Source organism: Pholcus phalangioides, unplaced genomic scaffold, assembly GCF_987345545.1.
Source record: "Pholcus phalangioides strain wild (caught in Gottingen) unplaced genomic scaffold, Ppha-v1.0 ptg000007l_1, whole genome shotgun sequence".
In the NCBI taxonomy this organism is placed as follows: Eukaryota; Metazoa; Arthropoda; class Arachnida; order Araneae; family Pholcidae; genus Pholcus; species Pholcus phalangioides.
Genome location: NW_028301600.1, coordinates 7,512,339 through 7,535,741, shown reverse-complemented (window position 1 = coordinate 7,535,741; position 23,403 = coordinate 7,512,339). Strand labels below are relative to the sequence as shown.

The window sequence follows — 23,403 nt, the reverse complement described above, 5'->3', positions numbered from 1 at the left end:
AAGATAAACAGCCGAATTGTGAATTTGGTTCCGATTCCTGGATTTGGGGCTCTCGGGTAATCTATATGCGGTAGTTATGTTCACACATGCATTACCAAACTAACTATTGATATTTAGCGGACGGTGAGTGAAGCGAGTGGCATCCAAATCAAGTTGGGCCCCGTCGCCGATGATGACCATGACAGTCAGCTACATCAAAATAACTTTTTTGGCGAACAAAACCTGTTCGAAGACGGCAAAAAACAAAATAAACTGAGAAATATTGATAAATATTAACGAAAACTTTCGTGCATAGTAATCGTGATTATAGTACCTGCAATACTTTAAGCTCATCCTGATATATACAAATATAAATACAAAATGCAAGACCACAACAGGCAAATTGCCCAACGAAGTGACAGAAAAAAGATGCCTGTAAAAAATATGGATGCCAAATATAACTAAAATACAGCAACCGAGTATAAGAACATGTACGACGAGAATAAACTAATAGTTAATAAAATACAGGGTGTCCCGTAAGCTCTGATGTGGCTTTAATCTCACGAACCGTTCGTCGTAGAGGTGCGATTCCAATAAAAAAAATGCTCAAAATGTGTTTTGTACCAGTTCTGAGAGTGAAAATAGAATGTGCCCCAAAATAAGAAAACTAAATCTTTATACGGTCCTCTCCTGTCTACTAACTTCCAATCAGAAAGCTGCTGCAACTTAGAACTTTAGCTGTTGGAACTTGCACTTAGAAATGAGGATTTTTTTTTTGTTGGCATCACACAGGAGAGACAGGGCAACAACTTTCTCATTGGAAGTGAGATGACAGGGGAACCGTATGGAGATCTACATTATTTATTTTGTGACACAATGTATTCCCTCTCTCAAAACTGGTACAGGGCAATTTTCGAACACATTTTGAGCATTTTAAAAAATCTCTGCGACGAATGGTTAACATGAGATAAAGGCCGCATTAGCACTTACGAGACACCAAGTATAATTAGGGTGACCATACGTCCCGTATTTCCCGGGAGAGTCCCGGTTTTTTCTGTTTTTTTGGCTGTCCCGCCTTTTTTGCAAAAATGCCCCAGTTTTCCACGAAGCCAACTTGACTTTTTTTTATTCTTCAAATCAACGATTAAAATTTTCTTTCCAACACAGAAATTACATTAAGATAATTACGACTACAAACAAGAATGTGCATCTCACACATTTGTCTTTCATATTTTTGATTCACTGCATTTTGCTTCATTTCCCGGAATTGGCGACTATGTTTACTTTTAGCATCATTTTCGGCGATAGTTGTCGATGTCCCATATTTTCCCGTATTTCAAAGCTCAATTTCACGTATTTTTCTCGAGTAAATATGGTCAGTCTACGTATAATACAGTACACTGCCCATAAAAGAAGATTATCGTTGTCTTTTCTAAGTATGGATAGCTTCTCGATTTATCCCAATATGTTTATCGTACTTCTTTTCAACCGTATAAATTATGTGAATTCCCGACCCCCCCCCCCCCGGGGGTAAGCTATTCTACTTATTGACAACCCTTAGAGAAAAACTGCCTGTAGCACCACAACCTCACTAAACGATACTGGCGTCCTCTTCTCGAAGCAGTCGATTGACGGTGTATCAATAACTGATGGTTCATCTTATCGATCCCGTTGAAAATTTTAAACACTTCAATCATATCCCTCCCCCCGACACCTCCTTTCTTCTAATGTAAACATATTAGAGAAATCAAATCTGTCTTTATATCCCAAGTTTTGTGTACCATCAAGAGCATGTATGGCTCTTTTCTGCATCCCCTCGACCAAGTCTATGTCCCTTTGCAGGTATGGTCTCCACAACCTTACGGCGTACTCCAGTCGAGGACGAACTAACCCTCGAAAAAGGGGAAGAATGACTTTAGAAGAACGCAAAGAGTCCTTTTTAAGAATGAAACCCCCCGAGCATTCTGTTGGCTTTTTTGACCATCGCTGAATAATGTTCAGAAAACCTAAGCCGCTCGTCAATGAGAATTCCCAAATCGCGACCCTAGTTGCATCCGGGATAGTGATACCATTCAACTCGTAAGTGAAACATGGGTTCTTTGAACCAAAATGAACGACCATGCACTTATCAACCCTAATGGTCGTTCTTCGCGTCATCTGCGGATTTGCTGACAATCCCATCTATACCCGATCGAGTTTATCAGTATACCACCGCTACCACAGCGGTGATCGATCTTCTCATTAAAAAGTTTCGCACAGAGAGCAATAGGCCTACAACGGCATAAATATTCAACCGTTGCATCACTCACAATTTGAAATATAGATGACAGCACTAAAAATTCGCACACAACACTATATGCGCACTCAAACCGTAAAGAGGTACCGCATTAGGTACACACATACTCACATTTCCGGCACAACTCAATCGGTAGTGATAGCCAACGGTGATAGACCGGAGTTGTGTGTGCTCGGTTTGAAAAAAAGTATATCCGTTATCGAGTATGCAAAACACACACAGTATTGCTTTGTAAAAAACGTGGTCACTTTGTTATTGGTGTAAATTTTTCATTGCGGTTTCTGCATATTGACTCCGGTTGCGCATCTTCATGTCTACTAAATAATTAGTAGTCACTAATAAAAACTCAACCCCTGTGTTGAAATCATAGAATTAGCAGTTCTTTGTTCCATGATCACCCGATTGAATCAATTTCTGCATCCCTTCGACCAAGTCTATGTCCCTTTGCAGGTATGGTCTCCACAACCTTACGGCGTACTCCAGTTCTGGACGAACTAAGCCTCGGAAAAGTGGAAGAATGACTTTAGGAGAACATTACTTAAGAAGATGAGGTCAATTTATGATTTTTACGTGTTTTTGATTTTTTTTTTTTAATTTTTATTTTAGTTCCTGCGTAATAAACGTTATTATTCACACACTTCACCGTTAGGTCAAGTAAACGTAGTTGACATTTCGACCGGTTTGCAAAAAAAAGTTGAAATCTTTTCCGATTTACAAATTAGACTAAACGTGGAAGGAATATTGTGGAATGAAATGTAATATGACAAAATGTGGCTGAGAGAATGTCAGTTAGCCATCTCACAAAATGGTACTGTGCTGTAAAAAAGCCGGCTGCTTCGTAGAATGGTTAAATTCGTAGTCCGCCTGCGTCATGTAACCTATATAGTTTCAAGTTTTACATGCTTTCGATGTAGTCACCAGGATTTTGTATAACGTGTTGACAGTGATATGGAAGTCGTGATGTCTATGGCATAGCTTGGTCTATTGAATGCGTGGGGAGCTGCTGCAGTCTGCTGCATAAAGAAGGACGGCAACTGTCATGAAGGGGTGCCTGGTATTGGAAAGAACATGTACAGGGTGTTTATAAGTTTATAATTAAAGTTCCCGTACTCATCTGAATGCAGCCAAATTTTTAGGATATCCTAATGGGACTGGGAGAGAGATTTATGCAACAAATAAAGTTCAAATTTCCTCCACCAGGTTAAAAAGTGGCTTTTTTTATTGCATTTTCCTTTTTTCCCATGGTCCGTATAGTGTATCTATCAAGTTTTAATGAAATTCATCCACCAGAACGGGTGCTATATAGGTTTGAGCAGTGTCAGTATACTGAAACTACTCAGACCTCTGCAGCGCCCGTTTTGGTGGACCTCCTTTGAAACTTAGTGTATATGCTATATGGACCATGGGAAAAAAATGCAATAGAAAAGCGACATTTTTCATCATTGGTGGTCTGGTGGTCAAAAATTGGACTATTATTACATAAATCTCTGGCTCTCATGTGTCATTAAGGAATCCTAAAAATTTGGCTGTGCGGTGGGATAAGTAGCTTTTAAGAGAAAATCTGCTCAGAGTACGAGAACTTTAATTATATACACCCTGTACTCTGATGATCAAAGTCACAAAGACGTAAATCCGGAGCGTATGAGGTGGTACAGCACTTCTCAACCCCATCGATTGAACATTTGGAGTTAGACACTCACGACTTGTGCTCCATTCAACTTGACTAGTGACTAGAGCATTCTTGAACGTCCGTCGTCAAAAGCTTTTACTCATCTCGCTATTGTTTTTGAAGGTAATGGCAAATACCCCGTGTCGCGCGATAAGGTGCCGGAAAAGGACATATTTTAAGTGAAAATGAAAATGTGTGCACCTGCACAAATAAAAGTTCTGACGCGTTGTGAGCTGCAATAATATTAACTTTTAATCAAGTTTTAAACATTACAAAATGTATTCAGAATCACTGTTCAAACATACACTCATGTCCATAAATTAAGGATAATGCCAGCTCCAGCAAATAAAGATTCAGAAACAAAACAAACGTTACTTATTCACACAGCCCATTTATTAAACATAAGATAAAGATCAAAAACGATGGTGTATGTATGATACCATTCATAAAAACTACAATTTTTGCTCCCTGGAGCAATTGTAAAAAATATCTCCTTTACAAAAACTTACTACTACATGGTTGGTATGATGGTTAATACATTGTATGTCTCCCATGCGATGAAATACAGTCCGTACAACGCCTAGGCATGCTGAGTATCAAATTATCGATCTGATCTTGGGGAAGATCACTCCACTCAGCAAGCAATGCTCTCCGAAGTTCCGGTACACGTGTAGGAGGTGGTTGACGGGCTGCAACTCGTCGGCCAAGCATGTCCCACACATGCTCTATCGGATTCAAGTCAGGTGAGAATGCTGTCCATTCCATACGGGTTATATCCTCAGATTCAAGGCATTCGTTTACGATGTTTGCTCGGTGAGGACGGGCGTTGTGATCCATAAACACAAATTCTGCGCCCATGGCACCCCTAAACAAACGTATATGTTGTTCCAGAATGATGTCCCGATAAATTTTGGCTTTCATGGTTCCGGTTTGAACATGCAGATCTGTTCTGGAACCCAGTATAATTCCACCCCAAACGAGCAATGCTGCACCACCGTAACGGTGTCGTTCAATGATGTTGTCTTGGTGGTAACGGGTACCTGGCGTTCTCCATATGAAAGTCCGACGTGAATCAGACTGTAAGCTAAACCTGGACTCGTCGGAAAACATCACACAAGCCCACTGTGACGATGTCCACATTGCATGTTCTCTACTCCAGGCTAATCGCTGCCGACAGTGAGTTGCCGTGAGTGGAACACATCTGACAGGCCTGCGAGCATATAGACCAATATCTCCCAAACGTCTGCACACGGTTTGCCTTGAAACTGTGGTACCCGTGGCTTCAGATAGCTGACGAGACAGGTCGGATGCTGTGCTCCGTCTGCTTCTTTTGGCAGTTACTGCCAAATACCGGTCTTCATTCGGCGTTGTAACTCGGGGGCGACCTGTACTGTAACGTCTACTGACATTTCCGTTATCTTGGAATCGTTGCCAAAGCCTAGAGATGACACTTTGTGCAATTCCAAGTTCCTCGGATACTTCCATCTGAGTACGCCCACATTCCAGGCGGCCGATAATTCTACCACGTAAAAAATCATCCACATGCGTCCTCTGTGTCATAACTATTCGCTTATGGCACTGAGCGCCTTACAGAACTCTTGTGAACAATTTCACTCCTTTGCCACCATTCCTTATATACCCCCCTCTTACACTCTCGTCATTGTGACGTACTATCGGCATCATCTGGTGGCTTCCTGAAATTTGCATATCATTCTTGCAGATGTGTGTGATAATTCTACAGGTGAAATTTTTACTTTAGATTTCGATTTCCGTGTGATTCTGAATTATCCTTAATTTATGGACATGAGTGTAATTTAACAAAAAATTTTAACAGATATTCGATTGCATTTTCGCCGAGATTAAATGAAATCAATTGATTAACAAAACGTTTCACAAATGTAAAAGAATAGATTATCGTAATGTGAAATATATGAAATTCCACACACACACACACACAAATAAATAGGACTTACCAAGGTACTACTCATCTCCACTGGCTTCCTTGTGGCCAAGGGACGGCCAAACGGCATTAAATACTACATTTTCAACATTTTAAAGGGGTCCCCTGCTCAAGAATTACGCGAACCCTTACACACACACAAAGCCGCATAGAAAGTGAGAGTAACTGAGAATTACTACTACGTTAAAATAAAAAGCTCTAATTTGATTGGTTAATTGAAGAGTGGGAATGGAATGATATCTTCATTTATGTTTTAATACCTGGGAGCCATCAGTGTACACAAAAGTCGTGGTGCACCAGTTTATTATTAGAACCAGAATTATGTACATCAAAAAGTGGTAAGCAAGAGATGATGTGAAAGAAAAGAAAAGTGTGTTTCTGTATGTTTAAAATGAGAATAATTCTCTCTATACAATTTCGAAAGTTTAAATATATATTTTGGAGAGGCAAATGGTGTTCACGACACCCGCAAGACTCGTGAAGTCCTTGGTTACACTTTAGCGCTAGTCAACCTCTCGCACATTTAGTTCGCTATGCAACTTTTCTGAAAATGTCGTGATTGTACAACGTTAAACCACTCGCTGACAATGGTCATCGTTATTGTGACCATTGAGCAGGAGCATGGACTGGGAAAGGAAAATTCATTTGGTATGAGGCAGAGAGAGGGTAGTAAGTAACTAACCAGTGGTATAAAGGACATTACCTGGTGTCTCGACAGCAATTTTGCCTTTTTTGTTAGTGATATGAATTTAATAGATTTTTCTCATTAAATGTGACCAATTTTTTAATTACCTTTGAAAAGAGGGCAAAATTTCCACACGCTAATAGGTCCTTGTCTATGGTATTGACCGAGAACCAGTTCCATATAGAAAAGCGGCATTGCACCAAACACTAGCATTAGCAAATATGGAATAAGGAACACTCCTAGAAATACAAAAATAATTTTTATAAAATTACATACAGTATTAATTTCTCGCCATATTTTCTCAAAAACTTGAGTGACGACTTATCGTCACTCAAGTTATCGAGAAAATACGGCGGCCTAAGCGGAGTGACGACTTAAGCAAAGTGCTCTCAGTTTTAATGTGCAATACTTGTGGAAATCATATAAATTAGAAAAAATATAGCATTCATAAAAATATGAATTGAAATTACAAATATAAACATATTAACTTAATTTATAGATAACCACAGGGAAAAACCTACCTTTTTGAGCTTTTAGTACTCAACTCATTGTAGTAACATACAGTGGTACACTTATGATTTATACCAGTATTTTGTAAATTTAGACTGATCACAGAAACTGTTAAAAAAAGTGGTTAGAATTTCTCCACACACCGTTAATTTTACACATATAATTATTTTACATGACACATTTAATTTTAGTGCTTTGAATTTTTCATCAGTAATTCATCAGGTAATCTCGAACACGGGACCAAATTTTGACTTGAGGAGGCCCCTGGGCAGGGCAAAGCAGACATTAGAAGGCCTTCACAATTTTTTTCCAACATAGATATTTTATTTAAATTTGAAACCCTTAATCAGTAGGGGTCCGTACAGAAATCATGTCCAGCTTGACCAATCCCCTAACGTTTCAAGAACTGTTTTTTTAGTCACTTCTTCAGTGTCACTTTCATTATTTGAGCTGTTCCGTTTTGGTACATAAAGCTTTAATGGCCACTTTTGAACGAATAGCAGTGCTGTTATCAAGCTGTGCTCTTTAAAGGGGGCCATTAAAATCCGTCTGTTCTGTTCCTCTCTCACAAACTTTTCTATCGTGACGAGTTAACCGAAATTAGCGACGAGAAACCGAGGGTTTAATAACATTGTTATCTAATTATGAAAGCTGGACGGGACCGAAGAAAAATGACGATTTAGTCAGAGGTTTTACTGTGTATCACCGATATTATTATATTTGTTTTTTTGCAACACATTTGTTTGTTGAAATGTTTACGGATAACTAGATATGTTTTGTTTGAAGTTGTTGGATGAAGATCGTGACAGAAATTGCAAACATTCGAGTTGAAAATTTTTACGTTAAATTTGTGGCACTGAAAAAATAACATTACTATATTATTATTAATACGACAGAAAAGAAAAACCTTGTAGGAGAGAATTAAGCAGTCTGCGAGGAAATGTGGAGATGTCTTGGTGTCTTTTCATTTTTCCGAAGCTACTTGACAGAAATGGCGGATTCCTCAAACTTTTGCTTATATCCATGTAAGAAAGGAAAATTTTGTGACGATTTAAAAATCGGATGAAAATGTCAAACGAAAAAATGCTCAGTGATTGTCAAAGTGTCAAAAATATGAATTACAAGGAGCGGACTGGATACATCCGTTATCCATGATGATGTTTTTCCGCTTTGGTATCATTCACTTTGGTGAAATTCACTTGGTGGTGGAACGACTTCCCGGAAGTTTTAAAAAAAAACCAACTTTGATTTTTCTTTTCCCGTAAAATACGTTTTTTTAGTTCATTATTTCCACGGAACGGATGTTATTGCTTCAAAACCGTGCAGAAAGAAATTGAATTTATAAAGCCCTCGAGGTTTTAACGTGGTGGATTTTTGGGAACAAATAGGGACGATGTACAGGATGGTACAGAACTCCCGGCAAACGTCTACGGGTGATCGTACATGTCAAGACAAATAATTTTTGCGATAGACCTTGGGTAGAAACACATTTATTCAATCGAAAAGTAAGTACCGTATTTTAACGTGTATAAAAGGAACTCCTTTTTTCCAAAAATTCGGTCTCAAAAATAAAAGGAGTTTCTTATACATGGATAGTATCGTCGATATACCTTTTTTCTAAATTTTGAGCCCAAAAAATCAGGGAGATTCCTTATACACGTTAAAATACAGTACGTACAGAAACAGCCGCAGATCGTGGATATCAGAGAAAATAAAACATACCAATGTAACAGGCTATGCGAGCACTCACAGTAACTGCTCAAAGTGGCGTCCGAAGGTACTGTTGCGTAACTGACACCGGAGAATGAAGGAATGCCGCACACGCATCCCGACTATGCAACCACGGTCGAAGTCGTTATATCGGCTATAAGGTCTTCAACAACGTCGTAACGACAGACGTTGGTTATGTCTCCGGGTAACTGCAACGCCGACACGAGAAAAGATGAACCATCCGCAATTGTTACCTGTTTTGTACAATGCTATTTACGCAATAAGAAACGCGCGCTATGACAGAAGTTAACATTCATTGACCATGAAAATTTAATCATTTACATACTTGGTATAAAAAAAATTTGCATGTGAAATTTCGAGTTGATCGGATTATTTTTTCATTACGTTTAGGGGTGCTTCGTTGTTTTTTGTTAAAAGGTGTATATTTTTGGTCTTCTGTAGCTTCAAGTAAAGCTTTTCATTTTTATTCAAAAGTTTTCTATTTCTTCATAGTAGGTTAATACAATAAATGATTTCCACAGATTAACGAAGCAGCTCTCAATTTGACCATTTTATCTCCAAAAAAATTAAACATGCTATTTTTACTCACTAAGCAGCGTAATTAATACTATATTACCGCAACTCTGAAGTGCCCCCCCCCCCTTCACCACGTGGGTTAACAGCTCTGACGTTTTAATCCAAATCCTCATTCATAGTTTTGGTTCTGGACCCATTATCGTCATCCTTTCTACTTATCGGAATCAACGAATGTGCAGCCGGTTTTCCCAGACAAATAAATGGTTAATTATTACTTTTGGGCCATTATGAGACATCAACTTGCAGGCAATGAAAATTACGACCATACTCACCACCACCGTTTCTATAGCAAAGGTAAGGAAACCGCCAAACATTTGCCAGATCAACTGCAAATCCAATAATGGATAATAAGAAATCGGCTTTTTTGCTCCATGTTGGTCTGTCATCAGGTGCTTCGCTGCTGGCGTTTACTTGATCTTGCGTCAAGGCGATAATGATTGCCTCGTCGGCTATTTGGGAAGGTTTGTCCTGTTGACCTTCATTGCAGTTCTTGTGATCTACGAGAAAGAATCACATAAAAGGATAATTCAGTCTCCATAGGTACTATATCAATAGGATTTACGACGTTTAGCATAATGTTTAACTCCTTTTTCGGAATCACATGCATTCATGCTAATTTGTAATTGAAGTGTCTTAAATATGTATTAGAAGGACGTTCGAAATCATTATGACATATCGTAACTCATATGCCAGAAATATGATTGTGCAAGTTTCAGAAACTTACGAAATGACGTTTGAATAACTCTACCCGTTACTCTATGGATGTCATTTTCCTAAAATGTTTCGCAACATGCTATTCATGAGGGGATACATATTAGCGTTTCTGCGAAAACTTCTATAGCAAAATAAGTTATTCAACCAGCCGATAAGCCCAAAAAGTGACAATTTGCACGTACATGTTTCTGGTATAAGTGGGGCGGGGAGGGGGCGATATACAGGGTATCCTACAAGTTCTGATTCGGTCTTTATCTCATCAATCGTTCAGTGTAGAGGTATAGTTCTAGTTTGAAAAATCCTCAAAATGTGTCCAGAAATCACTTTGCACCCGTTTTGAGAGTGAAAATATAGTGTGTCATAAAATAAAAAATATTAATTTTTATACGTTCTCCCTGTCCTCTAACTTTCAATTAGAAAGTTGTTGCCCTGTCTTTTTCCTGAGGCCAACAAAAAATAAATTTCATGTTTCTAATTGCAATATTTGCTGATATATTTGAATTAAAAAATCAGAGAAAAGTTGGGAAAAACAGCATGAATTATGGAAAGAAGCGTTGTCCGTTAATTTATGCCGTTTTTTCTCATATTTTCTCTGATTTTGGAATTAAATATCTCAACGAATATTGCACTTAGAAACATTGATTTCTTTGTTGGCCTCAGGAGAGACAGTTCAACAACTTTCTAACTGATAGTTAGAGAACAGAAGGAGCGTAAAAAAATGAGATTTTTTTTATTTTATGACACACTGTATTTTCCACTCTCGAAAGTCATACAGAGTGATTGATTCTTGAACACATTTTGGCATTTTTTAAATTAAACCCATACCTCTACTACGAATGGTTGATGATGTAAGGGCCGAATTAGGACTTACAGGATACCCTGTATAATGTCGTCTGAAAATTAACAACCAAAAAAATAAATATATATTAGAAAAGCGGATACCATCACACACACAAGATTTTTACGTGGTGGAAAATACTATTAATTCTTTATTGAAACATTATTTATACTGCAATTTAGTTCTTTTCTCACCATTATTCAATCAAGTCAGCATTTTAACCTCGGTTCTATATCACTTTATAATTAATCGCTGAATAAGCTTCTCGCAAAGAGTAACTACTGAAAACTTCAGTTATACATAGACTTTCATTATCACAAGACCATTAGTTAAATGTGTTTTCAGGAATTAGTCTGCTCATGCTTGCGCAAAAAATGACGTCAATCATTTAAAAAATCACTGAGCAAAAACTAACCGCTATAATTTGAAAATTTGTCATAAGTTATAAATATTTGGTTTTTTTTAAATTTTTTTAGGAAGAAGCTTAATACTGAAGACAAGACACATAAAAAAATAATAAATTTTTAATAATGAATTTAACAAAATACACTGCTGGCCACCGTAAATGCAACACCCTGAAGGAAGCATGCAAATAATATGAAATTTACAACATGCATTAGCGGAGGGGAGATATGCAAATGATTAGAATTTCAGCGCAGACGCACATCACGCGCGCCTGTGGCGCCACTTCAAAGCGCTATTTAAGGCTTGGAGATTTCGACGATTTGAAGTGCGGCAATTGTGTTTTTCTTGTGGTTTTTTCAAAAAAACGATCAATTATGCCTCGTAGAAAACAGCGATCATCTTTTGATCAAGTATCCGAGTTCGACAGAGGAAGGATAGTGGCCTTCTGAGATTGTGGATTATCTTTCAGGGAAATCGGTAGTCGTGTTGGACGAAACCAAACAACTGTAATGCGGATATGTGATCGTTGGATGCAGGAGGGTACGACGGACCGACGTGTTCGATCGCATCCACCTCAGTGCACCACTTCACGTGATGACAGGCGTATTGTGCGTATGGCAGTGACGGATCGCTCAGCCACATCACGAACCATAGCACAGCACATTCAGTCTGTACCGCATCATCCAGTGTCTGCGCGTACCATTCGACGCCGTTTACAGCAGAGTGGTCTGTCCGCAAGACGTCCATTGCTTCGTCTACCCTTGACGCAGAACCACAGACGTCTCCGCCGCCAACGGTGCGATGAAAGAAGGATGTGGACGGCACAATGGAATGAAATTGTCTTTACTGACGAGTCACGCTTCTGTCTGCAACACCACGATGGTCGGATTCGAGTCTGGAGACACCGTGGAGAGAGGATGCTGAACAGCTGCGTTATGCACCGCCACACTGGTCCTCCACCGGGTATTATGGTATGGGGCGGTATTGGATATCACTCTCGCACTCCTCTAGTACGCATTGCCGGTACTTTAAAAAGCCAGCGCTACATCTCCGAGGTGTTGGAGCCAGTTGTCCTTCCTTACCTTCGGGGCTTGCCCACAGCCATATTTCAACAGGATAATGCGCGACCACACGTGGCACGCATTGTCCAAAGGTTCTTCGTCAATCGCCAGATTGAATTGCTTCCCTGGCCAGCTCGCTCTCCGGATCTTTCGCCGATAGAAAACATGTGGTCCATGGTTGCTCAACGATTGACCCAGATTACATCCCCAGCTGCCATACCAGATCAACTTTGGCAACGCGTGGAAGCTGCTTGGTCTGCTGTACCCCAAGAACACATCCAAAGTCTCTTTGAATCAATGCCGAGGCGTGTGGCAGCGGTGATCTCCAACAATGGCGGCTACTCTGGCTACTGATTTTGGCAGGAACCACACTTCACAGAAGTCTATAAATTTAATCATTTGATGCTTGGTCAACATGTTATCTACAAAATAAATATTGTTGCGATATCTCTTGTCTTTCTTGGTGTTGCAATTTGGGTGGCCAGCAGTGTATTATTAGCTCATTTTTTTGTCAGAAATTCTCATTTTGAAATATTCATGCATGGATTAAATCAGTAATAAACATGTCTGCAACTTTACGTAAGCATGTCAGACCATTAAGTCATCAAAACCTGAAAAATTCTGATTATACGAAATCTCAGTCTATCGCTGTATAGAGATTTACTATTACGTTCGAATCCGTTTTAAAGTTCCGAGACTTATTTCATTACGGAAGAATGAATACAGATAGAACCTGTTTATTTGGTGTTTCCTTCGAAGTAACTACCCTGTGCAATTATGCATTATTGCTATTGTTCATACAAAGACGTAAATGTGGATTGCAAGCATTGTTTTTGTAACATCCTCCTGTGCCCTCGTCACTGCTCGCTGTACTTCTTCAGAACCTGAGAATCGTTGCCCCTTGAGCAAAATCCAAGGAAAAAGAAAAAAGTCACAAGGAGAAAGATCAAGGTAATAAGCCGGTTGTAGAGAGAGAAGTAACGGAATGTGATATTTTGACAGGTGATCTGACACCATGAGGAACCTGTAAGCAGGCGCACGACTTGACGTTCCCAAGATGTGGTCATTTACGTCTCACCGAATCATGCAGGACTCACAAGTCCCTCCTGGTGTCAGATTTACCAGTCAAAACATCAGATTCCGATGCTTTCACAAGCAGCTTATTCCCCTGGTCTTGCCCCATGTGACTTTTCCCTTTTTCAAAAAAATTTGCTTAAGGGGCAATGATTCTTAGGTTCCAAAGAAGTGCAGCGAGCAGCGACGAAGGCACTGGGGGATGTGACAAAAAAAGGCTTGCACAATCCGCATTTACATCTTTCAATGAACAATGGCAAAAATGCATAATTGCGAAGGGAACACCAAATAAACAGTATTCATTCTTCTGTAACAACAGGGGCGGCTCGAGCTTACCTGCCGCACGGGTGCGAAGCCTCATATGCCGCTCCTAATGGTGACTTTCGCAGGAGGCTCACAGGACTTCAGTGAAGGGGACATCGAGATAAATCTGATTTTTTTTTTCAGAACAAAGACGCACATCATTGTTTACTGTGTAAAATGTGTGTGACCATACGTCCCACTTTTGAAGTAAAATTTTTCTGTTTTTTTTGTAATTATTTTACCATTCTTAATAATGCCAGATATCTTAATCCTTGAAACAGCACTTATTTTTGTGAGCCATCATCACTTATCCTGTGAAGATGTGATATATAACATTAAATTATATTTTTTATTAAGAAATTTTTTTCAAAAAGGTGTTTCTGGTACTCCAGGGACCGGACAAGTGAGAAGCCGAATTTTTCCTTCTCTTTCATTTGAGTATTGTTAAACAAATTCTGGGTGAGACATGCCCCCATCCTAGAGCGGGGGCCCTAGGCTGGAATCTTTTGCGGCTCCTCAGTGAGACCTCTCACGGGCTCTTCTATAGTTAATTTATAGCATGAAAAAAAGCCAAAAGCGTTGAGAACTAACTCAAACGGACGATGATCTTCGAACCCGAAAAAACAAATTGTCCCGGACCCTTGTGGGAGCCATGGGTGAGGGAATCAAAATGCACAGAGAATCAAAATGATAGAGTGCAGTGGCGGCGCTCGGCCATGAGACGCATTGCGAGGGGTGCAGAGGGGTGCTAAATCCGAAGTGAATGGGTAAAAGAAAGTTCCACTGGCCGAAAAAAAATCAAAGAAAATGTTTTCTGTTGGTTCTGGAGGGGCGCAAAATCCGAGATGAAAGGGCGAAAAATGTTTTTTTTTGTTAGGAATCGTTTGGATAAATTGTGAGGAAGGGGCATGACCCCCCAAGGGTAGGGCTGACAGGGCTCCAGCTTGGAGCCTGGGACTAAATCCTTATAATTTTTTTCTCTTTATAAATTAACTATAAAAGGGGCCCCATGGAAAATCTGGCTTGGGCTCCGCGAAAGATTCCAGCCTGGGGGCCCTGACGCAGAATGTAGAGGCTATGGGGGGGCAATAGGTACGAGGCACAAAAAATGAGTCCCGCACTGGTACAGATTTTGTCTCACGCCGCTACGATAGCTTACATTCTTGTTTCTGGACACAGGTCAGAGGCCCTGTGTCTATTTTCTCAACGTTTCCGTTGTCGAGGTATGATTCAAAAGCGTAATGTCGAGTGAATTTTTACTGCGTTAAATTTTAAGGTCTTAACTAAACTCTACGCTGCCGCCCCTTACAACCTGCCGCACCCCTTGCACCCTCGCTTAAGCTATCCCTGCGTAACAAAATAAGTCTTGGAGCTTCGTGAACGTTGTAGTATAATTGTCTCAACCCTGAAAGCATCTGATGAAATCAATTTGGAATATTATTGCAGAGAAAATACACCATTCAATTTTTTCTATTCTACTTTATGTGGGGGGAAAAAATGTCTCCTAGACAGGACGGGAGATGGGCGTGAATTGCCGTTAATTACATCTTTGCCGTATATTTTCTAGACAGGTGAAATATAAAATCTCCTCCACTGAAGATGTTCAACGCGGATGCGGACGAAACGTTCGGAGTTGAAGTTTACTCCAGATCAACGCTATTTTAGTCCGGAATCTATATTACATTTTAACATGAGAACATTTTCTTCTCTGTAAGATTCTATGAAAGATGATATTACCTTAATAATTGCTGTCAGTCGTGAATATTAACAGAATAAAAACGACACTTTATCGTTTCCATAACCGAAGGAATTAAATTTTTTCTCCAGGAGAGAGACTGGAATCTCTCTCCCGGACTGTGTTTTGTTTGGTTTTTTTTTCAGTAAAACTTCCGTGTATTTTGTGCGTTGGTACGAATAGAAACATATAAATATTGGGAAACTTTTTTATCATGTTCAAGATGTTTCCGGCAAGCTTTATGTATCCTAAAGTAAAGTATTATACTTCTTTTGGTAAGAGAAACTTTCTCCACAAGAAAATAAACAAAATATTTAAAAAAAAAAACATTACTTTATTCATATGAAAACCCAGAGACTTGCCCTTGACAAGACATTCTCATGTCATGTCAAGGGCAAAGTAAAATCATGAAAGATATATACATTATTATTATTATACTTTTTTTATTCCAGTATTGCACCATCAGTGTGTTTTCATGACGTCAGAGATTCGTACAAAGCAACTGAATAAACCTAGATTTTACTTCATAATACGTATCTAGGATATATGTAAGGAAAAAATAAATACACTCAAAAAGAGTTCTCTTGGGAGAGAGAGAAACAAATTGCACAACCGTATACCTTCCGCAAAAATTCCAAGAAACGAAAGAAAAATGAAAAACTTTGGAAAAAATATCCTTAAGGCCTCAAATCTTCAAATAGCGTTTGATTTTTGTTTCTCTTTCAAAAAGAAGAAATAATAATAAATAAAATGCGGCGGTGAGAGAGAGATGCATAACTGAATTCCCTCAAGATTCCAATAAGAACATCCTTTAAAATGTTCCAAAAAGCACGGAAATCGAGGAAAATTAAATGATATTCCCGATACCCTGAGAGAAATATATATATATATGTATATAAAATATTTTTGCATGAAAGGTTTTTTCCCTCCTATTAGTGTATAATATTTTATCGTAGAAAATTTTAGCAGCTACTTACTCGGTGTAAAATAAACTCTTTGTCCTTCTAATCTTATTATGGAAATTTTCTCACTCGAAAATTGGAGCTCCATTGTATGGAAATTCATTTTATTTTCTTGCGGTCCAGATCTTTTTTCGATATTTTAACAAAGTTATTGATTATCCCACAGTGGTTTGAAATTCCTAATAAGCAGCTTTATAACTTCGCTACTCAATAAATGTCTTTAAAACCCTCCGTTCGTTTGTCAAGAAAAAGGAAAATTTGTTTGACTTTAAAAGCGGAATGAACGTTTTTATTCAGAATGGTATATGTATGTTATGTAAAAATATTATATCAAAATCTGATGGGAAAATATACATGGCTTTTTATTTTTCGATCTTTGCTTCGCTTATAACATGATGTAATTGGCTTAACATAATCCTCAAAGTATTTGGGATTGTATCTTAGGAGTTTTATACACAAGGCGATTCAAATTGTTCGTCCATAAAGATATATATCCATATCTCTGCGACCGGTGACTTCAGAGAAGTATACTTTTAATTACAAACAGTTTTCGAATGGCATGCACTTTCTCAAAGTGTCATAATTTTTTTGAGGGGTCATAAAAAAATTAAAAAAAATGACTTTTCATACCGCGTGATAAAACTTACAATTAGCGAAATATAGAACCGGCTTTAAAAGTCATTTGTGAAAAATTCTATGTTTTCAAATACAATATTCATCGAGATATTGAAGATGAAAAACTATTGTTTTGGCATGTTTGTGTATTGGGAATACAAACCTTGAGAATCTCCATTTGAGGGACTGTACTCTAGGGTGGTCGTTATTTTCCAACTTTTTAGAATTTTGGCTCCCCCCATCTTGTTCCAATCAACAAAACAACCAATCTGTGCAAAATTTTAGCTCAATCGGACATCTGCTTGGCGACCCTCAAATGACCATTTTTTACGGCTATTAAAATAAAAAAATAAAATTTTTGTACGGACATCCTGTGTTTAAAGACCCAACGTTGTTACCCTGTCTTTCTTGAGGCCAACAATGAAATTCCGCGTTTCCAAGTGCGATATCTGATGAGATATTTGAATTCAAAAAATGAAGTAAAGTTTGGGAAAAAACGGATTAAATGGATGCAAACCCGTTCTACCCGCATCGCCCGCATCTTTTTACATACATATACTGCAGTAAAACATGCCGTTCTAGAAAGACTCCTAATAAAATCTCCGCCATTTCAAAAGTGTTTCACAGTAGACTCAAGGCGATGATTGCTCTAGAAACCACAAAATTTACAAAAATTGCTTTGTTTTTGCTCCAAAACATTGCATTAATCATCTTTATTTGAGATTAGGTTGATTTGCTTGAATTCTGTCTCCCCTTTTGCTCCAGAAATCTGTTTAGTGAGTGTACTTCTCAGTTGGTGCCGATTTTCATTTTCCTACTCATTATTATTCGCTGCTCCGCAAAAGTGAATGATGACATACAAGGTGTTCTGTTAATGAACCGACGAACTCAAAGGGTTGTTGGTAGGCATCAAGAGGAACAAAAATTGAAATGAAACATGGCGTCGCAATCCACGTTGAGAGTGTGAAAATCGCGAAAAACGCATGCAAGCTCTAAGTCCAGAGGAGACGAAAGGTGGATGTCAGTTGATCGCTGAATGCGTTTGCAGGTTTGCTCACCATATCTGACGTAATGTACACTATATCTGATGCCTGTGGACACACCGGAGGATCTCATAGCGCGGATTTTTGTCGCTGCAACAGACATCAAAAGCATACCTGGTATCTTCGAGCGCGTCCAGGAATCGATTGTACGTCGTTGTAGACTGTGCAATGACGTCAGCATCCGCCACTTCCAACAAATCTTATAATAATTAATCAAATAAATATTTTTGTAGTTATTATTGTACTTTTTGTCGTTCCAGCGTGACGTCGAAACCTGCATGCGTTTTTCGCGATTTTCACCCTCTCAACGTGGTTTGCAACACCATGTTCCATCGCAATTTATGTTCCTCTTGATGCCTAATAACAACCCTCTGAGTTTGCTAGTCCATTAACAGAACACCCTGTATATTATTGAAAATATCAAAAAAATATCAAATTCAGATACCAAAAAACCTGTGAACCTGTTAAAATTACTCTTCGTGAGTGACTTGATCGAATTTTCCAGTTTTTTAAAGTCGCGTGGCTTTTACTACGATAAGATGCAGAAATTACAGGGCGTTGAATCAGCAATATGGCTTTAAAAAAGGAAGGCATTGATGAAAGAATACAGGCGTACACACGAACCGATTGGCTGTCAATTAAATTCCAAAAGTTACATCCATAGCTACAGCAGAAAACTTCCGTTGAGTCTTGAACGGAGTCCAAGAGATCTCGGCTGGCCTGAGTTTGGTTATTCTAGAATATGGATGTCTATGTGTCTCTTTCCACCTGAAGAGACAAAACGCGAAAGAGGGAGAGAGAGATATACACGTACTCTCCTCTCATTAATTAATTAATTTTAAGAATGTTTGGTCAATGTTAGAGATTATAAATTCTCTTGAACTCAAATAACATTCGCTATTGTTATGCAAGCTCAACTTGGATTCAGCAGTGGTTAGGACACAGTCCTGAGCTGTTACACAGAAGTCATCCAAACAAATTGTCTATCTTTGATTTCTTATTTCGCAATCGCAGCTAAACCTTACTTCTCAAATAATGCGCATGAGCCTTACTTCTCAAATAATGCGCATGAGCCTTACTTCTCAAATAATGCGCATGAGCCTTACTTCTCAAATAATGCGCATGAGCCTTAAGGCTGAAACACACTACACTGACGTGACGTGATTTCCCGTCATGTCAGAGACGTTGTGAATTCTAATTCGTGGAAATTCTGTGACGTGTGTATTTCACGTCACAGAATTTTCACGAATCAGAATTCGCAAAGTCTCTGACGTGATGTGATTATCACGTCACGTCAGTGTACTGTGTTTCCGCCATTACTTCTCAAATAATGCGCATGAGCCTTACTTCTCAAATAATGCGCGCGCATGTGAGCCTTACTTCTCAAATAATGCATTTTATGCCACTTCTTGATGACGTAATCAAATTGTATTGGCGCATTTGTGCATATTCTAGTTTTATTTCAGCATCATTTTCTCAACAACATACTCAAAAATTTCGTACAACTGGTTTAATTTTGGCCGAGCTGTCACTATTTTTTCTGATTTACGGAAACCAGTGTACAGTGATACCTCGGCTAACGAAGACAATTCGTTACGAAATCACATTTGTTAGTCGAAAGCTTCGTAAGCCGAAACGTGATTTGCTATTGGTTTCAATGGAAAATCCCTTAATTCGTTCCAGAAACTTCCCGAAATTCGAAGATAAACGTTTTAAAACACCAAGGAGAGCTAAAAATGCAAAAATTGACCGGAGGCTAAAATCAACAACTTCAAAATTGGATAAATGAGAATTTATATATTTATAACACATGTATATATATGATACATCCTAGTCGAGTTCGTAGTTCTCCCCATCAATGTGTGATTTGGTCAGCTCATTGCTGTCTGATACGTACAGATGGATAAGATAAGCTCCTGGGATATCCAGACTGTTCAGTATGATGCAAGATTAATAGTCTTGCACTGAAAGAATGTGTGCTCTAGAAACACAGGCTCCATTTTTTAAACGCATCTTTCATATAAGATGACCTTCCATTGTACATGAAATGGTTTAAAACCTTTAGGAGAGAAATGGAAGTACATCCGGAAAAAGATTCCGAGGTGGACATGAGTTAATCGAGCTGGAGTGACAGTAATTCTGATGATGATTGGCACTAAAATTCAGCTAACGACGCGACTGCTTTATGTTGGCACGTTCATCCATATCTACAAAAATGTTCGTAAACCGAATCCTTATTCGTTAGCCAAGGTAGAAAAATCCCGAACAAAATCTTCGTTAGCCGAAGTATTTCATCACCCGTTATTTCGGGCTGTCAGCATCGAGGTAGCCATTGTCAGACGCTACAGGTGACTACAGAAGATCTTGACCTCTTCTCAAGGTATCTTATCTTCGTTGTCCGTCAGTCAATGACGCTCAATTGCACTCCAATGCTCTCTGTTATCACTGATTGACTCGATGCCAATAGGCACAAGCCAATAATGTGCCTATATTATCGCTAACTAGAAAGTAAAGCAGACATTCGTCGACGAGAGATAAATTCCAAATACAGTCGATACCGATTATTAAAATCACGGATAATGTTATCATTCGAGTAATGTTATCACTTTTGCAAAGAACGGAACGGACCAATATCATAACATGGGAAAAAATTCGTTATAGTTATCGGGACTTCGGATAATGGTATAAATTTTTTTCCATTGAATTTTTTTTGCTTTGCACATTCTCAAGCTAAGGTTCAGAAATCAGTTGAAGTTGTTTTTACAGTCAAACATGTTTTCCATTACCTCCCCCCCCCCCACTCCTCTCCAATCAATCAACTGCCACTGGGTGGAATCAGCTTTTGTTCAAAGTTAGATAACAGGAGGAGAGCGAAAGAGAGAGACTGTTTCTCTTCTCCCCCACCTTTCTATCAGCACAGTAAAGAAATATACGCTCAGTATAAATAATACGAAAATTTTTTTTTTTAAGTATTCCTTGTCCTAGAAAGCTACATACTTCATGGCAGGTGTCTTTGTATCATGGTGCGGGAAATAAAAGCGATGGGCGGAGTCAATTTTTTTTGTTTCTTGTTGTGGGGGAAAGCATTTATCTCTCAGCTCGCAATCGGGAAATTTTTTTTCTTGGAAATAGGTAACAAATTGTAGAAGGTCTAGTGATTTCCAATGTGGCAGTTATAACGCAGATCGGGAAAATTTTAAAAACCGCTCAAAGACTTAAGTTCTTGATCAGTTTCTTTTAGTTGACAAGATTCAAATTTCTTTTCCAGAGAGACTTTCTCAAGGGATCTATGAAACTTACATCCAAAAAAATATCCTTTTTTCTTTATTTATTTGCTTATGAAATATTAATATTTATAATATTTCATAAGCAAATATAATATGGAATTTTTTAATAATTTGGAAGCAAATAATAATATTATTTGCTTCCAAATATTTTCTATCTTAGGCACGATAATTTCAAGAGTGTCTGCAATAGCTGAATCTTTTCTTGATTGTTGTGCCTTCATATTGCGTTGAGTCAGCAAATAACAAAGCATAACATCGCCATAGGTGGGCAAGACCCGAGAATCCAACTCTTTAGGATTTCCTGAAATGCCACAACAATAACAGCTTCTGGTCATCATTTTGACTGCTATACACCCTCTCAGTTAAGGGGTAAGATTGCAGATGAATACTGAAAATAAGGGAATAACACATCGAGGTCACTGAACGAATCACATGTTCACGAGAATAGGAAAGTCTCCTCCACGGTGTCATGTTACAGAATTCCACACGTGCGCAAAACTTCAGGGGCGATGAGGAACCTCAAGAAGTTTGAATTTTGGAGGAAAAAAATTAGGAATGGTATTTCTTCACATAAAGACATATTTTAAATTCTATTACAATGGCAATTTCGAAAAAAAAAAAATTTCGTTCCACCCTAATGTACAGTCTCTTGATTTTTCGTCCTCACCTACGTGTTCTCTTCCTCACTTCCATGTACATTATATAATAGAAGGATTAGTTCTGAGAAAGATACAGTATATTATATGTAGGGTGTGTGTGTGTGTGTGCAAACAACTTTGCTTCATAGGGTTACAATAAAGCTTCGCAATGAGGAAAAAAAGATGTTGAAGAAACAGTCAGCTGGATTGAATTTATTCCACTGGTATTTGGATGCAATATTACGTCGCTGATCGTAAAGAGGCTATGCGGCGTGGACTGTATTGAGGAAAAAACGTTTTGTTCATTGAGGATATTTAATTCGTGCGAGGAAGCACAAAAATAGTACGCAAAAAAAACCCATTTAATACAAACGTTCACGTGTGTGTGTGATGACATTTTTTCATATATATATATATATTACTTTATTTTTTTCCCCCCGACAGCGTTTTGTGCGTTGATCTCTTATTTGGCGGCAGGGCACTTACTCCTTTGTTGAAGTTGAGTCTGTGGTATGTATACCTCTAGCAGTTTTTATCACCCCTCAACTTCCAAGACCGACTCCACAACAGCAATAAAAGAAAAATCTGTATTAGTTTTTGCTTCCGATATCATAAACGTTGACAGCTAAACTTTCCATGACTCATGAAAACACATTTTTCATCGGGAAATATTGAAAAAATACTTTTAGCTAGAAGTTCAAATACGATTTTCCTCTTTTTGGCCTCACTCAAATAGTTCCGAACTGGATGCATTTTTTTTATCATCTCTCCCGGAATATTATAAAGATCGAGGGCCTGGCATAATAAAATTTTTACACTCCCGAACCGTATAAAACCTCAATAGATGGACTTTTCTCATGGATGGTACCAGAAACATTTTCGTAAAAGTTGGGTTGATATTAGTCGTGGGGATAGTATTTCATTAACAGCACATAGAATACGATACGTGGGACACTTTGTACGGTATATTATTTCATGAGATGCAACTGTTACGATAAATGTGATAAATCGGTTATTATACATATTATGTATAATAACCGATTCATCACATTATGGTATCCGGTAATCATGCATAATTACCAATCGTCTTGGTAAGTTTGATTGATAAAGACTTGAAATTTATCGCCTTTATCTGTGATTATGCTGCAATTGGTGAATATGATAAATATGAAAAAAAAAATCCAAATGATTCTAGTATGTGTGATGAACATTGTCGGATCTCTCTCTCCCGATACAATGATAACAAATTTCACGATCGTACCCCGATGCAATGATACAATATATATAGCAATTAGTATCATTGTATATCATATAGTACGATT

The 23,403-nt window shown here is 38.4% G+C and overlaps 1 protein-coding gene across 1 annotated transcript in view; it reads right to left on the bottom strand.

Annotated features, from left to right (window-relative positions):
- The window catches only part of LOC149084873 (sodium-dependent dopamine transporter-like), a 94,684-nt gene that overhangs the window by 37,681 nt on the left and 33,600 nt on the right, over positions 1-23,403 (bottom strand). The window contains exons 3-4 of the mRNA XM_089232608.1: positions 9,679-9,903; positions 6,697-6,828 (exon numbers count right to left, since the gene is read on the bottom strand). Of these exons, the coding sequence (XP_089088734.1) occupies positions 6,697-6,828; positions 9,679-9,903 (357 nt within the window). The remainder of the gene's footprint in view (positions 1-6,696; positions 6,829-9,678; positions 9,904-23,403) is intronic.